Source organism: Botrytis cinerea, chromosome 7 (genome assembly GCF_000143535.2).
Source record: "Botrytis cinerea B05.10 chromosome 7, complete sequence".
Lineage (NCBI taxonomy): Eukaryota > Fungi > Ascomycota > Leotiomycetes > Helotiales > Sclerotiniaceae > Botrytis > Botrytis cinerea.
In genome coordinates, this window is record NC_037316.1 from 87,268 (window position 1) to 106,025 (window position 18,758).

The 18,758-nt window shown below is 42.5% G+C and overlaps 5 protein-coding genes across 5 annotated transcripts; 2 read left to right on the forward strand and 3 right to left on the reverse strand.

The window, feature by feature from the left end:
• Nucleotides 1–725: 725 nt before the first annotated feature.
• BCIN_07g00230 (hypothetical protein) lies at nucleotides 726–5,216 on the reverse strand. Its single transcript, XM_024693773.1, has 6 exons — nucleotides 5,105–5,216; nucleotides 4,862–5,045; nucleotides 4,035–4,803; nucleotides 2,466–3,980; nucleotides 2,172–2,414; nucleotides 726–2,118 (listed from the first exon to the last, which is right to left on the reverse strand). Exons 1-6 carry the CDS (start codon nucleotides 5,165–5,167, stop codon nucleotides 813–815), a joined length of 4,080 nt encoding a protein of 1,359 aa, XP_024549559.1. The 5' UTR covers nucleotides 5,168–5,216; the 3' UTR covers nucleotides 726–812.
• An 833-nt stretch (nucleotides 5,217–6,049) lies between these two features.
• On the forward strand, nucleotides 6,050–7,059 carry BCIN_07g00240 (hypothetical protein). Its single transcript, XM_001555941.2, has 2 exons — nucleotides 6,050–6,400; nucleotides 6,517–7,059. Exons 1-2 carry the CDS (start codon nucleotides 6,121–6,123, stop codon nucleotides 6,912–6,914), a joined length of 678 nt encoding a protein of 225 aa, XP_001555991.1. The 5' UTR covers nucleotides 6,050–6,120; the 3' UTR covers nucleotides 6,915–7,059.
• A 165-nt stretch (nucleotides 7,060–7,224) lies between these two features.
• Nucleotides 7,225–8,481, reverse strand: BCIN_07g00250 (hypothetical protein). The gene is made up of 3 exons (XM_024693774.1): nucleotides 8,172–8,481; nucleotides 7,491–8,090; nucleotides 7,225–7,425 (listed from the first exon to the last, which is right to left on the reverse strand). The coding sequence occupies exons 1-3, from the start codon at nucleotides 8,324–8,326 to the stop codon at nucleotides 7,368–7,370; spliced, it is 813 nt and encodes a 270-aa protein (XP_024549560.1). The 5' UTR covers nucleotides 8,327–8,481; the 3' UTR covers nucleotides 7,225–7,367.
• Nucleotides 8,482–14,253: 5,772 nt separating this feature from the next.
• On the forward strand, nucleotides 14,254–15,756 carry BCIN_07g00260 (hypothetical protein). Its single transcript, XM_001555947.2, has 4 exons — nucleotides 14,254–14,537; nucleotides 14,619–15,064; nucleotides 15,177–15,234; nucleotides 15,349–15,756. Exons 1-4 carry the CDS (start codon nucleotides 14,354–14,356, stop codon nucleotides 15,471–15,473), a joined length of 813 nt encoding a protein of 270 aa, XP_001555997.1. The 5' UTR covers nucleotides 14,254–14,353; the 3' UTR covers nucleotides 15,474–15,756.
• Nucleotides 15,757–17,241: 1,485 nt separating this feature from the next.
• Nucleotides 17,242–18,529, reverse strand: BCIN_07g00270 (hypothetical protein). The gene has a single exon (XM_001555949.2). It carries the CDS (start codon nucleotides 18,487–18,489, stop codon nucleotides 17,557–17,559), a length of 933 nt encoding a protein of 310 aa, XP_001555999.1. The 5' UTR covers nucleotides 18,490–18,529; the 3' UTR covers nucleotides 17,242–17,556.
• Between the last annotated feature and the right edge of the window lie 229 nt (nucleotides 18,530–18,758).

The following is an 18,758-nucleotide window of genomic DNA, read 5'->3' on the forward strand; positions in this document are numbered from 1 at the left end:
ATCGAACCATCTCCAAACAGCCACCCACCACAACTTCCAAAATCGACAACAAAACAACGTATCAACAATATGAGTCCATCCAAAAGGCAAAAGTTTAATGCATTCGCCGCGCAAATTTGCCGAGTCTGACCCCAGGGTCTGTTTCCCGGAAAATCGTAATAATCAACGGTGTTAACCCCATATTGTGAGAGCGCACGCGACAGGGTTAGCTCAATTATCCAAGTCAATCAAGGATAAGTTCGGAGCTTCGCTTCGAACTTCTTTTTAGAACCATCAATAACTATATTGCTCTCCACAAGTCACTATTTTTATATTTAGTAGATTCATGAAACCACTTTTGATTGGTCATGAGTAATGTACCGACGCTAAGGCAGAGTTGTTCCGATCGATGCGATCGACGAGGGAGGGCTCGAGGGGGGGGATTTTTTCAATTAAGTACAGAACCCTAAATGGTTTAATGAAACGATTGGAAAATTACAAGTTAAAGCGATTGGGAGCTTTCGGAACATTTATACTTAGTTCTAGGATAAGCCCTATAACAATGACAGAATAAATGGATTGAATTGAAAGGATGAAACGAGGTGCATATGGAGACGTACTTGCAAGTAGGAGAGTAGTGATGCATGAAGCACGTCTGGTTTAGGCATATCTCACATTCTTATGTGGAGTAACACTAAGATTTTCTTTCATGTAAAGTAGTTCTATGCACAGGCTGTATGTAGACGTGAGACATTAGACTTAATATACGTAATATGATTAACTTGAATTGGAATAATTATAGCAGTAGTAGGGAGACAGTCCACCGAGTTTCGTCACTGCAACTTCCAACCTCTAATCTCCCTCTTCTCCTTGAACCATTCTTGCACATACTCCAGTCCCGTATGTGGTCCGTATGGATCATTTTCCCATTGTGGAACAGGAGCTTTCAATCCTGTCTCCTCCTCGCATCGTTCTCTCAATTCCTCTAAAGTACCACCTCTATTGTAAACTGCCCCTTCTCCCTTATTCAATTTCTTCATCTTTTTTCTCAAACTTTCTGTTTCCTCCTTATCGACCGAGAAATCATCCTCATTGACTACCACTCCATAGTTTCTTTTAGCCCCATTAACTGTAACCAACTTCCTCTCCACCTCCAATGCAACTTTCTCAGCCGGTCTTGTGAATGGATCCCCTAGCCCACCCCCTCCCCAAGTAACCCACTCTAACAAATCCCCGGGAATTACCTTTACATGATCACATTTGCTTTGTAAAATTTTCTCCTCTCCGTTCAACGAATACAGTTTCTTCCAAGATCTCATACCTGGTTTCCCTCCATTAATTCCCCACGGTTTGGTGAACCATCTATCATCATGAACACTAAATTCCCCTTTTGCCAAAAATCGGTACAAAGTTCTTTGTGCATTACCACCACGATAGAATCCTGCGCCTCCAGTATCGGCAAGTGATTCATTGGCTTCAATACGCAATGGGAAGTTAAGCTCAATAGCCTCAGCGGGCACAGATTTAATGGCTGGAAACAAGCAATGACAATCTGGACCATCGCCAATGGGACGGGCTGGAACACCTCCAAAGCCAATTTGGTAGAGTTGATACCATTCACCATTAGGCTTGAACCCGGAGTAGAAAAAATGCGGAGAGTCGGAAAATCCAGCCGCAGCACTATATTGAGGCGACCGCTGGCCCATGAGAGCCTGAATGATATCCATTGTGCGGCCTAGAAGGTGAGTTCGACAGCTAAGAGGGGCTGGGCGCACGGGACGAAGTATAGTTCCTTCTGGTATGATGACTTCAAGCATATCATGAAATCCATCATTGACAACACAATAGGGATCAAATACTGCGAGTAAGTAGCACCCAACAAACATCTTGAACATAGTGACGGAGAGATAGAAATTAATAGCTGTTTCAGCTTGTGGTGAAGTACCATTGAAGTCAAAGACCAGTTTTCCGTTTGTTTTTCTCATGGAACAGGTAATTGCATAAGGTCCAATACCTTGACCATCATCGTCAATGAAATCAGTGAATGTGGTTTCCTCGTCACCGATCTGAGTCTCGATGAGTTTCATGATGCCTGAACGGTTTCGTGCAAGAAGTTCGTCGCAAGAGGCACTATACACGCTAGAAGTAGAAATCAGTCATACTGTGGTAAATTTGTGATCTATATGACTTACTTGGGACCGAATCGTTCGTTAAGCTCACAGATTCTAGTAGATGCCGTTCTACAAGCAGCTACAAGGGCTGTCAAATCGCTACGAAACCAATCCGGTTGACGAGAATTTCGACAAAATACTTCGACCATCGCTGCATTATATACACCCCGAGAATAAAGCTTTACGGCGGGTATCTGTATTCCATCTTCAAAGATAGAGGTCGAGTTAATAGACATACTTCCTGGTACCATGCCTCCGACATCACTATTCATCATCGATTAGTTCATGACATTAAATGAACGAAAAACAACATACGTCATATGTCCAAAGTTTGCCGCCCATCCCACGAGATCCCCTTTGTAATGGATTGGAAGAAGTACGATCACATCATTGAGATGACTTATAGCACCGCTGGTTTCATAAACATCATTTGTGACGAAAACATCACCCTCCTCAATAGTCCCTTTCCACGATTGCAGGAACTGAGTAATAAAGCTACCAAATTGACCCACTAGCATCTGGCCCTTTTTATTCGTGATGACATTAAATTCATCTTGTTGATCTCGAATGGCAGGTGACATACTACACCTTAGCATAAGAGTATCCATTTCATTCCTAATTGACTGCAATGAAGAGGAGATCAAAGTTGGAATCAATGGTGACTTTTGAACAAGATTTTGAGCGCTTTCCCAATCATGATGGGCAATATTAGATGTCAATTTTGTATCATCGTCTGGAAAGATGAGGATGTTTCCGTATGAATCAATTTCGCCATAAAAACCTGGAAGTACGAGAGTATTGGAATCCATTTCGGATATCACGCAAGGTCCTTGAACCTTATATCCAGCTTTTGTGATCTTTGATCTGTCCCAAAATATCGCTTCCATTCTTTTCCCATCGGTACTAATAACTTTTCGACTAATGATAGCATCCTGTGGAGGTGTGAGAATGCTGCCAAGAGGAGCTATTCCGATAGAATTGAGCTCTACGTCCGCGGAATCATCTGTAACAATTGCACCGAGTCGCATGATTTCCAGTTCGAAATCAGGAAGACAGAAGCTATACTGCTGTTCATGAGCTGCGTGAAATCGTTCTTTAATCGTTTCAATAAAGTTTAATGAATCAAGTCCGAAATCTTCGACGAGAAGTGGGATAGACATTGTCAGAGCCTGACCTTTGTATCTGAGATCTGCTTCGTAATCGACTTTAAGAGAGCTTGGCTGGTTTAGTGCTTTAAGAACTACATCTTGACAGCTTGTCTTTAATTCAGATAGAGCATCAAAGATACCACTTTTTGTGGCATCTGTAAGAATTTTGATGTAAGAAATGGACTGTTCATGGCTCAACTTCGTCGTAGCATCGCCTTGTGCACATAACACACCTGGAGCGATTGGAACAATAACTGGCCAAGCTCCGAGTAGTTTTCCCACTGCATTCGCATGCAGAGGACCGGCTCCACCAAACGCAACGAGTGAGAAGTCTTCGGGATTATAACCTTGTTCAACGGAAACATTGCGTAAAGCGTTGTACATCTTTTCGTTGACCAAGTTATAGATACCTTGAGCGGTTTCATCTATCGAAAGACCCATCTGCTTGGCAATTTTTTCGACCGCAATCCTGGCAGCTGCAATATCTAGTGGAAAATCGCCACCGAGAAGTTTATCTGGAAGATAGCCGAGTACGACATTTGCGTCAGTTACAGTCGCTTCATTCCCGCCTTTACCATAGCAAGCAGGCCCAGGATCGGCTCCAGACGATTCTGGACCTACGCGCATTGTAGATGTTAATTCAACGTATTGTGCTATTGATCCACCACCTGCACCAACAGTTCTGTTGATGATCAATTAAAAGCCATCATGGCAAGGCGGATAAAATGAGACTTACTTGACATCCACTGATGGAGCTCTTACTGTCAGATTGTCAACAACCGTCTCTCTTCTAATCGCAGGAGTGCCATCATAAATGAGTGCACAGTCGGTTGAGGTACCACCCATATCTAATGTTATTAGATTTCGATATTTGGTTTTCTTAGCCACGATATCTGCAACGCCTCGGACACCACCTGCTGGTCCAGACATTAAGATGCTGACAGGTAGATCGCCGGCCAAGTCTAACGTGGTAAGACCGCCATCACTTTTCAAGATTCTAATGGTCTCGCTATCATTAGTAAGAAGAGTTTGAAGGTTAGCTAAATACTTCTTGACTACTGGCTTGACGATAGCATTAGCACTTGCTGTCACAGTACGCTCGTATTCTCCCATCTCTGATAGTACATCACTTGAACAAATTATCTCAACATCAGGACCGAAAATCTCCATTGCAATCTTTGCCACCTGCTTCTCGTGTGTGTTGTTTTGGTAAGAATTGAGTAGACTAATTGTGATAGCTTCGAGGCTTCGTTCCTTGAGGCGTGTAAGATCTTTGCGAAGTGAATATTCATCGATTGATGTAACAATCTGACCATCATAGCTCATAGTTCCTTTGCATTGCACTGTACATTCAAGAGGAACTATAGGATCAGGTGGCATGAAATTAATCCAAGCTCCCAGACCACCTGGTATCTGAGATCTCCGTACAGCCAGAATATCTTTATGACCAGCTGTGACAATCAATCCAGCCTTTGCACCTTTGCCTTCGAGAACTGCATTTGTTCCTGGCAAGAAAATTAGAAAATATCATTGAAGCGCCATAGAAAGGTAATAGGCCTATACCAACAGTAGTACCGTGATGAATGCCATCGAATTGACCATCCCAGTTGTACAAAGCCTTCAATTTCTCTCGCACTTGCACAATACCATTCTTAACGCCGATGCTTTGATCTCGGCTAGTTGATGGTACCTTGGTCCGTATTGCATCGCCCTCTGGTGTAAAAACGCAAACATCGGTGAACGTCCCCTAAAACCAATTGTCAGCTGCAACATATGCCTGGAGTTGTTGAGCATATGTCCACATACCCCAACATCAACACCCAGGCGATAACCTCTGCTTTGGCCTGAAATCACACTTGAGTCTCTCATATTGAGGTTTTGCTCTTCTCTCTCGTGGTGAAGCGCCTAGGATGTTTGCTTGGAGAAGAATTCGGTAAAGAACCTCCTTATATAACTTTTTGGCAGATGACCTCAACTTCTCAAATCTGCTTGAGCGTCATCATCTCGATAGACCTGGTATTCTTCCATGCTATACTCCCTTGTCACGATGATGTGCGGGGTAGATAGGCCTGGTAAGAAATTTGAGATGCCCATCGCCGATAAGAAGTGACCTTGACATAAAGCCGATCTATCGTCCATGGAGAAAAACATGCCTTGCCTTGACCAGCCACTTGCTGATGAGGATCTTATCCAGCGTGGAGCAAGCCGTAAAAAGCATACATGGGGAGGGTATTGAGCTGAAGCAATCATGCATATGAGCCACTAAACATTCGAGGATCGGCTAATCCGTTGCCTTGAACCTCGGCAAGCATCTAGACAAGATAAACGATGGTGAGATTGCGTTGTGAATAATTGATAGTTTATTGCCGAGTTCCCAAATTGGAAAGTGCTCTCTGCAACCCTCAAAAGATCAGAAATGGAGAATTAAACTGATGATGAACCAAATATTAGACTTTGATGATTGAAACACGTAGCTTTTGAAAAGGATGTTTCCCGTCATAAAGACTGCAAAAGGAAAGAGATTGAAACGGTGAAGATTGGATACAAGTACAAATCGAAGTCAAAGAACATTTGGATGAGGGAATAAGTTTAATACCACTCCCTGCTATGATAGACTACCGTCTCTTGGTCGGCAATCAATAACTCTCAGTTCTGCCGAGACCTACCCCTGGAAATGTCGATAAGCTCGATAAGCCTTATCCGCAAGCTTACCAATAGCACTGCTCCACCATTTCGTCACACCACATCACAGTTCTCTCTCTGAGTTTTCTCCATTAGACTTCCTTCTCCTTCCTCCTCCCACTATACGGATCTCTAACAAAATGGGACTTATCCGCAGCACCTTCACCACCGCCCTTCTCGGCGCCGCAGGTGCCACATCTGGCTGGGCCTTCTGGACGCGCAATTCCAGATTCATCCCTGTCTCCCCGTCGGATCCGATATTTTCAAGTGCAGCCTACGTGCGACAAAACCCCAATCGCAATCCTGCTACGCAAGATTTATGTCAAAGAAAAGTGCCGCTGAGTAAGATAAAGCCGCATTTGTTAGAGAAGGAGGGAAAATTGGTTGAGGCTTTTTGTGCTGGAGTTTGGAGTGGTTTGGGTATGTACTTTTCGTTGTGTTCTTGAAGAGGTTGTCGGCGTTGCTTGGTGGTGAAGCAGGAAGATAAGGAGATGGAAGTAGTGTATGAAAAGAACTAATGCAATTGGTGACAATAGGCTATTCTTACCAACGTTCCTACCTTTCAAAAAAATACCAAAATACGACTACCACCTCTCACCAGCTCTGGGAACCTTCACAACTCCTCTCCTCCACTTATGAAGTCGGAACTCAAATAACCGACCATTTTGAAGTCGTTTCCAAAACGCCAAGTTCAATCATCGTCCGCTGCGGAGATTCGCCTTTAGTAACCGGGGTAAGGGACAGCGATGGACTTTTTGAGATGAAGGCTAGTGTTGATAAGGGTGAGGGAGTTGCAGTCTTCGAGCTGAAGAGTGTGTTCTTTAAGGGAACCGGAAAAAGTACTGAGAAACCTATGCCGGAATATGTAGAATTTGCGCATAGACTGTACACGAAGTTATGGATGGAAACAGCCGTGAAAAATTGTGTTATGTAAGAAGGGACTGGTTGTGTGATATACCTAGGTAAAATGAAATCAAGCGTAATATATTTATACACATTGATGGGATAGATAGAGCTCATATGATCAGCTTTGAAAAGCAGGATTTTTGAGTGTAAAAAGCAGGACTAATTAGACTTCATTGCGGCTTGTAGTGATATTTCCATCAACATATATGTGTCTGTTGCATGCTGTTCATAATTCCAATTGCTTAGCTATCCAATATCCATGTTGTACTCATTTCATCATAATCTTTCTCTTGATATCATATCAAGGTTCAAAATCTATCTTTCTAAATGCCAATTCTTGAGCCAAACTTTAACAAACTCCGTATTTCCTTTGGTATCCGTTTATCCATCCATCCTGAGCTCAGCACTTGAGCATGTGCGTATCATCATCAAACATAATTTAACATATTTCAATCAATTATCATCATCATCCAGCCATAGCTCAATATGTCGAGCTCCTTCTGACATCGCCTGGTTGCCCTGGTGTGTACAATGTTGTTCTGCTGTGTGTTAGTATTTATGTCCTCTCAATTCACTACCATCGAAGGAGAGAGGTATTACTTACGCTCTACTAGCAAACTCCATATCCGAACATTCAGCCGACCTCATGGTCCTCACTTTACTCAAATCCTCTTCTCTTCTATCTCTGATTTCTTGATCCTCAGGTGCCCAAGTGATCCACCTCTCAGCCCAACTGCGCCTCTTCTCCCCTTCCTCATTCTCAACCTCGCTTTCTTCACTTCTACCACCCTCGAGATCCACATCCTCTTCCTGATTTTTCCCTTTTCCCCACCTCCAGCTTTTTCCAATATGTCTGAAGATGTACCCCAACGCAGCGAAAACCAACACAGGAGTTCCCAGAGCCACTGCCCAACTCGGTGTTTGAACGTTCCCAAGAACAATCCAGAATTGCAACATGACTCCTAGAATAGCGATGAGGGAACCGACTTGAAGAATTGACCAAAACCCCCAGTAGAGTTGAATTAGATCTTCGCCGTCACAGTATTCGATATTGAAGGCGGCGAATACCTCAAGAACGATACAAATAAGAGCGATCATGAAACAAAGAGAGACTATCGATAGGTAATGTATGCGGCGACGACGAATGCGACGAATTTGGCGAGAAGTGGAGTCACTTTTCAGGAGTTCGGTCAGGTTATTTGATCTGGGGTTTGTTAGACTGACAGGTCCGGGAATTTGTGGGGAACGTGGAGAGGGGCGTGAACTCATGGTGACAACTACTTACTTGTGGTGTTGGATAGATGATATACACATCAAAATAAGAACGAATACAAACAAAGACCAGTATATGATATTCGCTTCGGCCAATGTTAAACTTTGAAAGAATCGAGCATAGTGGGCACAACGAGCCGGATCTTTGAGTGTAAATTTTCCAGTCATCGTGATGGCGAAAGGATAAGGAAATGAGATGCCAAATATCACAGGACACTACTTAGTAGTCGATTGAGTACAAATATATGGTAATAATCTAACTGATGAAAAAACTGGCCTCGAAGGTTGTTATATTGACAATGGAATAGTCACTTGCTGGTGTCTACTCGCGAAGAAGGTACAAGTATATTGACGAGAATGAGAATGGAACGCCTCATCCGACTTGGAGGGTCACTTTAACTTATCTTGCGGAACGACTAGGCCATCAAGCTGAATATAGTGATACAAAATGGCTATGTCTTTTCGCCCAGACTTACATGGGGATAGAATGCTTGGAGGCTTCGGTACTCATCATTGTAATTAACCTTATACTCAGAAATGGAGCCCAAATTTTGTGAAAAATGGTAGAATAAGGGGATAGTGACTAGGTTTCGACACCTTGGCCTTTGCTATCAAGGTAAGAGATTATGTGTATGTCGGGGAAACCATCATCTGGGGAGCCGCAGATATGGGATCTTGGCGAAGATCTTTCTTAGATATTGTATGGAGTTTGAGAAATGTCCGCTGGGTTGTCGTTACTGCATGTGTATACCATGGGATTTTTTACTGGCCAAGAGAGGCGAAGCCAAATGCCAAGTGAAAATAAGGTTTGGGCGGAAAATGGTATTGCAGTTTTATTAGTTTCTATCTCCCTTCGTGGCATTGCTTTTCCAAACGTCATATATGAGACTTTAGTGCTCAATCGTTTGATCCTCGGACGTCTTGAAAGAGTTCTTTTGGTATTGATCGTCATAACTGAGGGAAACTTTGATAAGGATTGATTACAAAGTACAACAGAAATTTTGAACGCTTTGAATCGACTACTTCTGACGCGTAATCCACTAGAATTTCTACAGCAAGTGCTGCTTTGCTTACTGCAATGTAAAGTAAGACAATATGGTGTTGCAGGTATCACAGCAGTATCTTGGTCAAAGTCTGGACCTTTTCAATTGCACACGGTGAAGTGAACGTGTACCATCAAGAGAAGGCAATCATGACAAGCGTTTCAACACTCTTTATCAATCCATCTGACTGCTGCCCAAAGTGGGTATGCTTTTGGCACATCAACGCCGCAGAATTCCAAGACTCCAAGATGCCAAGTTGGGAAAATGTCATTTACCTGGAGACAAATTGATCTTATTAGTCTTGGAATTCTGAGATGATGTATCTTTAGATAAGGACTGATTTGCTCACATTTCGTACTCGATTCCACCTTTTGCGTTATGGTGATAAGGTGCGGCGTTGAGATCAGAAAAGACGGTGAGATCTCGGACAACGACATATACTTTCCATGAATCGTAACCTTCTTGGCAGAAACGGGAGGCATCAGGGCTGTAGAGAAGACGGATGATGTGATCACTGGTACTTTTTGGATTTCCTGATTAGGAAGTCATGACCTTGAGTCAATGTTACCAAGATGTAAGATAGTCACCAAAGTAGTTGTCCTATTTATGGCTAAGACAGCATTCGGACCGTCGCAGATCTGGGGAGACGGGTGAAGTTATTCGCGCCCGCGAGGACAGTCAGTTAGAAACTAATGATTATTGAAATTCGAGTTATTGAATTGAAAGATGGAAATTATTTGTGATGGATGGTTTTTTTGTGTGGGTATTTTCCGATGCGTAACCTGAAGGTGGGCAATAGACGCACTTCCACATGATCTTGGGAAACACATACTCCGCGACTTTGATATTGTACAACGTCTTGGGAGCTCTTCCAAGGTAGTTTCCAAAAGAACATCAATATTCAGGGATTCGGAAAATTTATCCGGAATTTTAAATACAACAAAAACTTCTTACTGCTTCCAGACCCCAGCCCCCCATGCCCCAGAACCCCTTACTGTTATACGTGGGGGGGGGGGTGCCAAGGTTGAGCTGAAAACAACACACAAGAAAGCCACTCCAAATTTGTGAGACCCGAATTCACGCTTGTGTTGATCGCTAGACGCAGCCTGCAGCATCAAATGCCATGGAATTTATTCCCTTGAAGTTGTTGGGAATTCTGGACAAAGAGATAGACTCCAAGTCTTTTCTGCTCAGATTGAATCTTCTACCAAAAGAAAAATTCATTTGAGTGACATTGACATAAACTCTTCAGTCTTGATAAAAATATGCCTGCAGGTCTGACATGGAGGTGTTTCAGATTGTATATCAGTTTAGGGCTGCATCTACGATTGGTTCTTCGAATACTTCAAATTCTCCAGATTCCTCCGATGTCAACTTTTGTCACTTCGGTAAAGATTACAACTCTTCCCATTTCTTCAACATATGGTCCAAATTTGAGTTTAGATAAAAGCTTTCCATTTGTTTAATAAAATGTGTTTTTGATACCTCCGAGAATCTCACGGAAACTCTGATCGAATCTTTAGGCTTCAACACATCACATAGCGTCAATACAAGCCACTTTAAAATCTGTCGCTATTCCTTCCAGCACCCAAATACGCAGATTATTTTGCAGTTCACTAAGATACTATACCTTCGGTTTGAATTTCTCCGATTTCAATTTGCATGGTATTTACGATGTTTGATTGGGTGATCGATGACTTCTAAATGCATGCAAACTCAATCAGCTCCGCCTGCCAATCTTTCTTCGAACATCGGCAGTGCAAGGAAGTCCTTGGTCATCACATGGTTTTACCCCGTAAACACTTGAGGTTGCTCAATATTTCTTGCAATGCTGACGCAATTGGATCCTTCGGGGCTTTATGTATGCTGCCTGTGTCCCTCTTCTGTTCCTCATTGGGCGGTTGCGAATATCTTCATAGCACATTACACGGCATCATAAATTAAACTCAAATTACAATTCACAAGAATGTTCAGCGGGAAATATCGGAAGAACACTAAGCAGCTACGGGGAACTTTACAGAGGATGACCCTACCAACATCTACGGGAGAGCAATATCACATCTCCCAGACCTTCCATTCTGGGTTATCATTCTTGGATGCTTTCAACTTACACATGCTCGTAAAGCCAAGGAGCTCGCAAACTCTTGTGTTCCGTGTTTGACCAGCTTCTGAGCTCGATAGTTCTCATTTTGACAGCTCTCGCTTCGACCAAGATTCGGCCATTTTATCTAAGTTCACGTCATTGCACAAGGTATTGCGATAATTGCAACATTTACTTTCTAGTTTCTAAGTTATGTCGGAAAAATTCGAGCACTCATCGTTGAAATCTAACACTTATAAGGTATTCATTGGTCCTCGTTCATATGGACGGTCTTGTGATCACTTTCGATGTGAAACTTATGACTTTCATACCAAGAACATGTTGGCAACTCATGCCGCAATGAGGTTGTCATAACGCCTCAATCTTTGGAGAAGCTTTACAATTACTGGGCTCATCTATTTGTCTTCAGCTCCATGTTCCCCAAATTCTGACAAAAGCTAATCACTAATAAGTGGACCAGAACTGTAAATGCAACCCTTGTCTTTTTTTTTTTATCTGACTAAGTCTGCCCTCCTCGCATCTGAAATTCCTTCGCGGGATACTGTTGACAACAGATGGGCAAGGAAGCTTAAAAAACTTTAGTATCAGCGGCTTGTTGTATCAAAGGCTACCATCGCACCTTTCTTTATACAATTATTGACACTAGTCGACTGGATAGTTCTCTTCGGTATGCCCCCCAGCCCCTTTTTATTTTGTATGCCATCGCTTACGGACCAGGCAAACGCCATCTAAAAATGGTACGCAACTGGCACCAGTACCCCCGCCCAAGATCGACAAACTCGCAACTCTTGACTCTCCCATTACTACAGGACTTTTTCCTCAATTCAAGCCTTCAATTTCCATTTCACCTGTCTTTCTCAGAAGCACTATTGTTTCCACGGTCTATCTTCTCTCTTTAAGGTAGATCAAGAACTTCATCTGTTCCCGATCAGCCACCGATCTTGGCGGGATGTATGGAATGAAGAAAACATGTAAAAGAAATATTGCGATGTAGGTCCAATCTAGAAGCTGGGACTAAGCATTGGGGATTCATAGACATGGCGAACAAATGAAAATGGAGAGATTTGATGCAGATAATGGCAGAAGAACAGACTTCTCGTCTTCTTTTGTCTTGTGTGATGGAATATGGTGGGATCTTGTGAGGTTATAGGTCTTGGGGATGAAGTGAAGTGTTTCAATAAGGAACTTTGATATATTGCATGCTTGTGTGAGATTACCTGATTGATGTCTTTCCAATGGATTGATGGGAATTGTTGCAAAAGCAGACAGGATCCTGCCTCAGAGCAAGCAAAAGGCGATATCGTTGAGTTTTGCACCTGTTCAAATAGTTTCTTCGTTTAATATTGTTAGACAGATACTAAATACTTACCAAGTAACGACTGAATATTTGGGTTCATGTGCAACAAACATATAATATAAGTGAATTACAGCCTCGTAGTCCTATGTGTATCTGTTGAAGAACAAAACCTCTTTCTCCCATCCAGAACGCATCGGCCAAAATCAAAGCGAGCTCCGACCATCCCCATATCCACACGTGAAAAAACATCATCGCCCCTGTAGCCCACTAGCGTCAAATTTCAGCAAGTAGACAATCGAATATAAGAAAACGACTTTCCTCTCGTTAAATTTTCTCCTCTTTGTTCAATAATGATTTATACGACTCGCTAATTGTTCTCGAATTTGATCCGAAGAGTTTGTGGTTTTTCTCTGCTTTTTGGATCACTTTTCTGGTGAGAGAGAGAGAAGAGAATAAGGATAGAAGAGCATGATCCACTACCATTACAGATGATTGGTCCAAGTGGCAACCAATCATTAGGATCGTAGAGTGTTGGCCTTGAGTCCGAGGTTTTGAGCAGAAAATTCCGAGGTTGGTGAGATGGATGTGGGTAGATGTGGATGATGATTGAGGAAGGGAGTGACAGCAGAACTGAAGGCATTCCGTAGTTCGGAATTCATTTTCTTTTGCTTATTGGATCCTTGATCGACGGAGATGGGATGCATTTGCATTTTCTATTACGAATTTGTATTGATCTGTAAATGCACTCGATTGAATCTGTTGTTTTTCTGAGTTGATCAAAGCACAGCGTCGGTTTGTTCATTCAGCTCTTTCGTCTTTGGCCATCACTACATCATTACGATGTGTGTAGATGATCAGTTTCATTCATGATGATGTCGATATGTTTCTATCGTACCAATTACTTTCATCTATTATTCATACTTGTCTTGTCGTATCTATATGGCATCAAGTTTGCATTGTGTAACTTTTGATGAGGGTGTTTATCTTTTTTCAATTAAGATGCGACCAATAGATAAACAATTTAGTGGATCCACAACCTTGGAAACCCCCGCTTAGATACAACTCCTCACCAATAAGGAGCCAAATTATCGAAAATCTAATCAGGCGGTGATAGCCAACGAACACGAGAACATCGAACGGCATGATTGCATACTCGGCTTAGGAAGGGTGTGAGGGGGGTTTTGGACACGAAGATTGTTATTATCTCAATTAGACGAATCAGTAAATCCATATCAGGCACACGATTCAGAGAATGGTCTATGAAGGATTGAGAAGAAGGAAGCGGTCACAAACTATATCACTATGTGTGGGGTCAAACGCGCGTGCGCCGCGCCAACGATTGAGGATGTTGGAGATGAAAGGTTTCAAATCAGCATGAAATAAAGGGGAATTGGAACAACATGATTGGAAAAAGGAAGGAATCTACTGATCAGATGTTAGTTTGGGAAAGATCTGTCGACAATGCACCAATACAGACAATATCCTAGGAAGGTTAGATGATAAGACATATCATCTTTCCAACTTTCGAAACAGTTTGTATGGCCAAGTACGGTCAATCCCGATGCCGGCCTAGCTCTCAGGGTTGTCATGTATGAAACGTATTTAATCTGTCGTCCGCCTGATTTTACTAGTTTTCTCAATATTCCACTCTTTCGATTCTAATCAATTCTGATTTACACACTTTTCTAAGTTTACCACAATCAATTTTTTTTTTTCAAATCTAAACATCTACAATACATCGTGAATCTGCAAAAATGGCATCAAATAGCATAAAAACGACAGCACTCCGCGCTTTACGTACAAAATTGACATCAACAACCAAGCCTACATTATCACCCATCCTCGCCAAAAACCGTGGTATCACAGGCACGACCAGAAAATCAACCTCTCTTGACTCAACCACTTCTATACAACCCGGCACACCCTTTTTGCCTAGAGGTATTTATTTCCCGAGTTCTTAGCGAATCGATTGTGATGATGGGATGTGAAAATGAAACTAACCGACCTCCTTTTCTGTAGATTTCAATGGCAATTTTCCCGTCTCCTTTTCCAAACCCACAACCACAACATCCTTCAATACCCTAGTCAATTCCCTCACCACATCTCTCACCACAACATCCTCCCCTCATCTTCCCACTCTCACCCGCCTCCTTCACTCTTATGATTCCTCCTCTTTGTCCGACTGGCAGAAATATGCCCACGCAAACTCAAACAAGCAATACACAAGAAATCTAGTAGCAGAAGTGCCAGGAATATTTAATTTATTAATGTTGGTTTGGACACCGGGGAAGGAAAGTAAAGTGCATGATCATGCTGCCAGTCATTGTTTGATGAAGATCATGAAGGGGGAGCTGAAAGAGACGAGGTGGGTTACTCCTGAGGGAGGTGCAAGGACGCCGGAGGAGATGGATGTTGAGGGTGTGAGAGAATACAAGAGGGGAAAAGTCGCGTATATGTGTGATGATGTGAGTCGTTATCTTTCATTTTCTTTTGTTCATCTCCTTTTGCTTTTGCTTTATCGATCCATCGCTTGCTGGACGATGAGACAAGAATCACGTGGCTAATATATGATAATAGTTGGGTCTTCATTCCATCGCCAATCCTAGCGCAACGGAATATGCGATCTCTTTGCACTGTAAGTTCATTTTTCTCTCGCTCGCTACTTCTCATCTCATATCACCTCAATCTTCTCATCATTGCCTGTCTTGACCCAATTCCCTATGCAATTCGTGTCTAACAAGAAATACAGTATACACACCGCCAAACGCCGCAATGCACGGTTGCCACATCTTCGATCCGTTGACTGGTGTAAAGACTCATGTAGCGCCTGGTGCTTATGATTCTGTCGGTGGTGTCGTTCATCCAAGCGCTTGAGCTAAGCTCTCGATGGGGAATGGGAGATATGATATGGTAGTACTGTGAGAACTGGGGAGATAATTGAGATGAGAGATACCCTTTTGACGAATTTTCTTGCATTGCTTAACTTTTCGATTCTTGGGTTGGGAGTTTGGGGTTGTAGGATTCTGATTCTTTGTTCTTTTTTTTTTCCCTTACCCTTTACCTACGTAGCAGTTCGCGGATGGACAGCGTAGCGTGGGAACTTGCAAGTCTCGACGAAGATATTCGAATTGTAGTATTGCAATGTCATACACACACAGCGCTGGGATAGATTTTAGTTTATTCTACTTTATTTGGTCTAACCCAATCGAAACCTCAATTGCATTTCGTGTTACTTAACAAAATCGTTGGCTTAAAAACACTCTAACCTCAATCTCTGTTAACCATTTATGAATACCACATATTTCCAAAAATCTGTCAAGATCTCTACGATAAAGTTCAATTCCTTTTCCCCACACTTTCGCTAGAGACATTTGGAAACGAGTATTTACATCACTCAAAAAGATTCCAACTTAATGAGTATCGCAGCTAGTATTGGCAACGGCTACAAGTGTGAAAATTCAAAGTGTCATAGTAAAAACACAGAACTATGACGGGAAGCTGTTTTTGTTGCGGGGGGTGGTGTGATCTTTCGGATATATAAGATTGTGAAATTATGAAATGTCGGGACTAACGCACGTTGAAGCTAGAAGATGCTAAACGCTTTCATATATATGACGAGATATACTACCTAGTAATCACGGAGCTACCAATGGGCCTATAGAGCGATAGGTAATCCGGATCCGCAAACATAAGTCAAAACCAAATCTGAACACCAAAGTTAAATGTGGTGTAAAAACGGCGGGCTGTAGATAGACAACTCATGCTAAAAGAACGATCGACATCTTTGAACATGAAAGTACACGAGATCTAGTGCTATAGCTAGGAGATGCCAAGGGAATTGAGATGTGCAACAATTGATTGGTATATTGGGCTAGTACTAGAACGAGGAGAGCCAAGGACATTCAGATATGCAACAAAATACATTTCAAAGCTAGAAGTGTCCATTGCGGAAGCTAGGAGTGCCAAGTATGTTGAGATGTGCAACATTTCTGTATGCATGTGTAGCAGCTGCTGCAACTCTGCGGGAGATTTGTTGGTGGCGGTAACAGTGTCGAAAGATGATGATGGATTTTCTGGCAGTTTGCAACATTGTGATGAATGAAATAAGTATCGTGGATTTATCAACGACACAAATGTGTGCAGACCTGGGAGACAGTAAGATGAAGATGGAGTGATACGGGGCTATCGCCATTGTATCGGGAGTGTTTGGTGGCTGACCATGTTGGCTGTCTCATACCCTTTCTGTGCATTGGTTTTGTTTCTGCCTACTCTGAGACAAATCGGAGTGCAGAATAGGAGGGAGTTATACAGTCTTGCACTGGAAGCTGCAAGCTGCAGATTACACACCAAATTGAGACAAGACATCGACTCAGAAGTTTAAAAGCCAGTTCATGAATCAAACGGCAAATCATGTAGTAAAAAGCTTTGAGAGGATTGATACGTGTGCTTAGAGACAAAGCCTTTGTTCTTTCAAAAATGGAGAACTGACATAAAAACCTTGAATGTGTCTATTGGGATCCCCAAGTAGAAGTTAACATTCAGGTCTGTCATTGCTACAATCAAAAGTGTCGCTGACGATGAAATGATCAAGATATTACAAGGATCAGAGAAAGAGGAGAAACATAGACTGCAGGTTTGATTATGATTCCAGATTCCAGCACTGAGAAATTTATCACCTACTCTACCTGAAAGAAAGGGTTTGGCTGGCAGAACAAAAATGTAGAACAATGTTTTTGAAGTAGGAATATTCAAGAGTCAAGAGTGGACTTCTCAAAGATTCTCGATTTCTAGATATCTGGAACCTAGTCGTACCCCAACTAATTGTTAGGAAATGCCGCCCTGACTTTTGCCAAAATTACATATAGGGTGAATAGATAGGAATAATGAGATGATTTGATAACGGGGTTTAATTCGACCCCGAGATCAGAACAAGAGCAACAACAAATAACAACGTAAATCACGAGTTCTTGCTCGTCCATTTAAGCACAGCTTCCACAAAACCAGCCGGATTCTCCTCCGCACACCAATGGCCCGAGCCAGGGATACTAGCGGACGAAGTAGTCTCATACATCTGTTCATTTTGTTGATTCGCGATAGTTGCCAAGAAACTCTTTTCTCCCATCAAAGACATACTTGGAACCTTACACTTCCCACCCTTCAGCATACGAAGATTATCTTCAGCATCTTGGTGAAACGCACGATACAAATCGAATCCCGCACGCATTCCACCCGGTTGAGCAAACTTACTTGCATAGTGCTCTACATCATTTGGAGAGAAAGCCGAAGCATTGTAGCATAGGCGATCGTAGAAAGATTTAATGTAAATGTTCTCTCGGCCAGCAGTGAGAGCTTCAGGTAAATCTGTTTGCCAATGAAATACAAAATGCCACAGACCTCCCGTAATACCTTCTTTAACAGCGTTGTTATAAGCGTCTGTTCCTGGAAGAGGACATTCTCCCCACGCAACAGACGCTGTATCTTTAGGAAACTGGGCTGCATATGCATGAGCAACCATCCCACCGATATCGTGACCAACCACGTGGATTTTGTCTTTAATATCTAGATCCTTTTGGATAACTTCGTGGAGATCAGTTGCCATTTGAACCTTCTCATATCCTTTTCGAGGATGAGATGATTCGCCTGCTCCGCGGTAATCGGGGGCGACGACTGTGTATCCTGTGTCTGCAAGGGGCGTGATGACATGTCGAAATTGATACGACGTTTCTGGATAGCCATGTATAAGAAGTATGGTACCCTTCGAGGTAACGTTGGAAGGAGGATGGCATAAGATGTAGTGAATGGTTACTTCAGATGAAGAAGATGGCGTTCCTGAAAGATTTGCACGGCGGGAGGTCCAGCGAGAACGGTCAAATTCCTGGAAAGAAGACATATTGAGATGCTTTGAGTGAATCTTTTTTGATTGTTGGATCTGAAAGTATTGGACGGGTTATTTATGTCCACCGATGAATGTGCTAGTATGGGTCCACTTGTGTTATTACCCCGCAAATTGTTTAACGTGTGGGGCCACCGGGGGATACCCGTAGTCGTTATTAATAAGTATCTGCTGATTCCGGGCAGAGAAATTCACGATTTTTGTTCTGTATGTCTTTCGTCGAAGGGATGACGACAATGTTAACCAAAAGAGCGGGCGCTCAATCA

What these genes read in the sequence shown, in the direction of transcription:
- BCIN_07g00230 (XM_024693773.1), bottom strand. Translation starts at nt 5,167, where the DNA reads ATGAGAGACTCAAGTGTGATTTCAGGCCAAAGCAGAGGTTATCGCCTG. An exon ending in GCAAACTTTGGACATATGAC is followed by an intron (nt 2,415 to 2,465) that starts GTATGTTGTTTT and finishes GATGATGAATAG; the next exon opens with TGATGTCGGAGGCATGGTAC. An exon ending in AACGAACGATTCGGTCCCAA is followed by an intron (nt 2,119 to 2,171) that starts GTAAGTCATATA and finishes TTCTACTTCTAG; the next exon opens with CGTGTATAGTGCCTCTTGCG.
- BCIN_07g00240 (XM_001555941.2), top strand. Translation starts at nt 6,121, where the DNA reads ATGGGACTTATCCGCAGCACCTTCACCACCGCCCTTCTCGGCGCCGCA. An exon ending in TGGAGTTTGGAGTGGTTTGG is followed by an intron (nt 6,401 to 6,516) that starts GTATGTACTTTT and finishes TGGTGACAATAG; the next exon opens with GCTATTCTTACCAACGTTCC.
- BCIN_07g00250 (XM_024693774.1), bottom strand. Translation starts at nt 8,326, where the DNA reads ATGACTGGAAAATTTACACTCAAAGATCCGGCTCGTTGTGCCCACTAT. An exon ending in TCATCTATCCAACACCACAA is followed by an intron (nt 8,091 to 8,171) that starts GTAAGTAGTTGT and finishes AACAAACCCCAG; the next exon opens with ATCAAATAACCTGACCGAAC. An exon ending in ATGGAGTTTGCTAGTAGAGC is followed by an intron (nt 7,426 to 7,490) that starts GTAAGTAATACC and finishes AACACACAGCAG; the next exon opens with AACAACATTGTACACACCAG.
- BCIN_07g00260 (XM_001555947.2), top strand. Translation starts at nt 14,354, where the DNA reads ATGGCATCAAATAGCATAAAAACGACAGCACTCCGCGCTTTACGTACA. An exon ending in CACACCCTTTTTGCCTAGAG is followed by an intron (nt 14,538 to 14,618) that starts GTATTTATTTCC and finishes CCTTTTCTGTAG; the next exon opens with ATTTCAATGGCAATTTTCCC. An exon ending in ATATGCGATCTCTTTGCACT is followed by an intron (nt 15,235 to 15,348) that starts GTAAGTTCATTT and finishes CAAGAAATACAG; the next exon opens with TATACACACCGCCAAACGCC.
- BCIN_07g00270 (XM_001555949.2), bottom strand. Translation starts at nt 18,489, where the DNA reads ATGTCTTCTTTCCAGGAATTTGACCGTTCTCGCTGGACCTCCCGCCGT.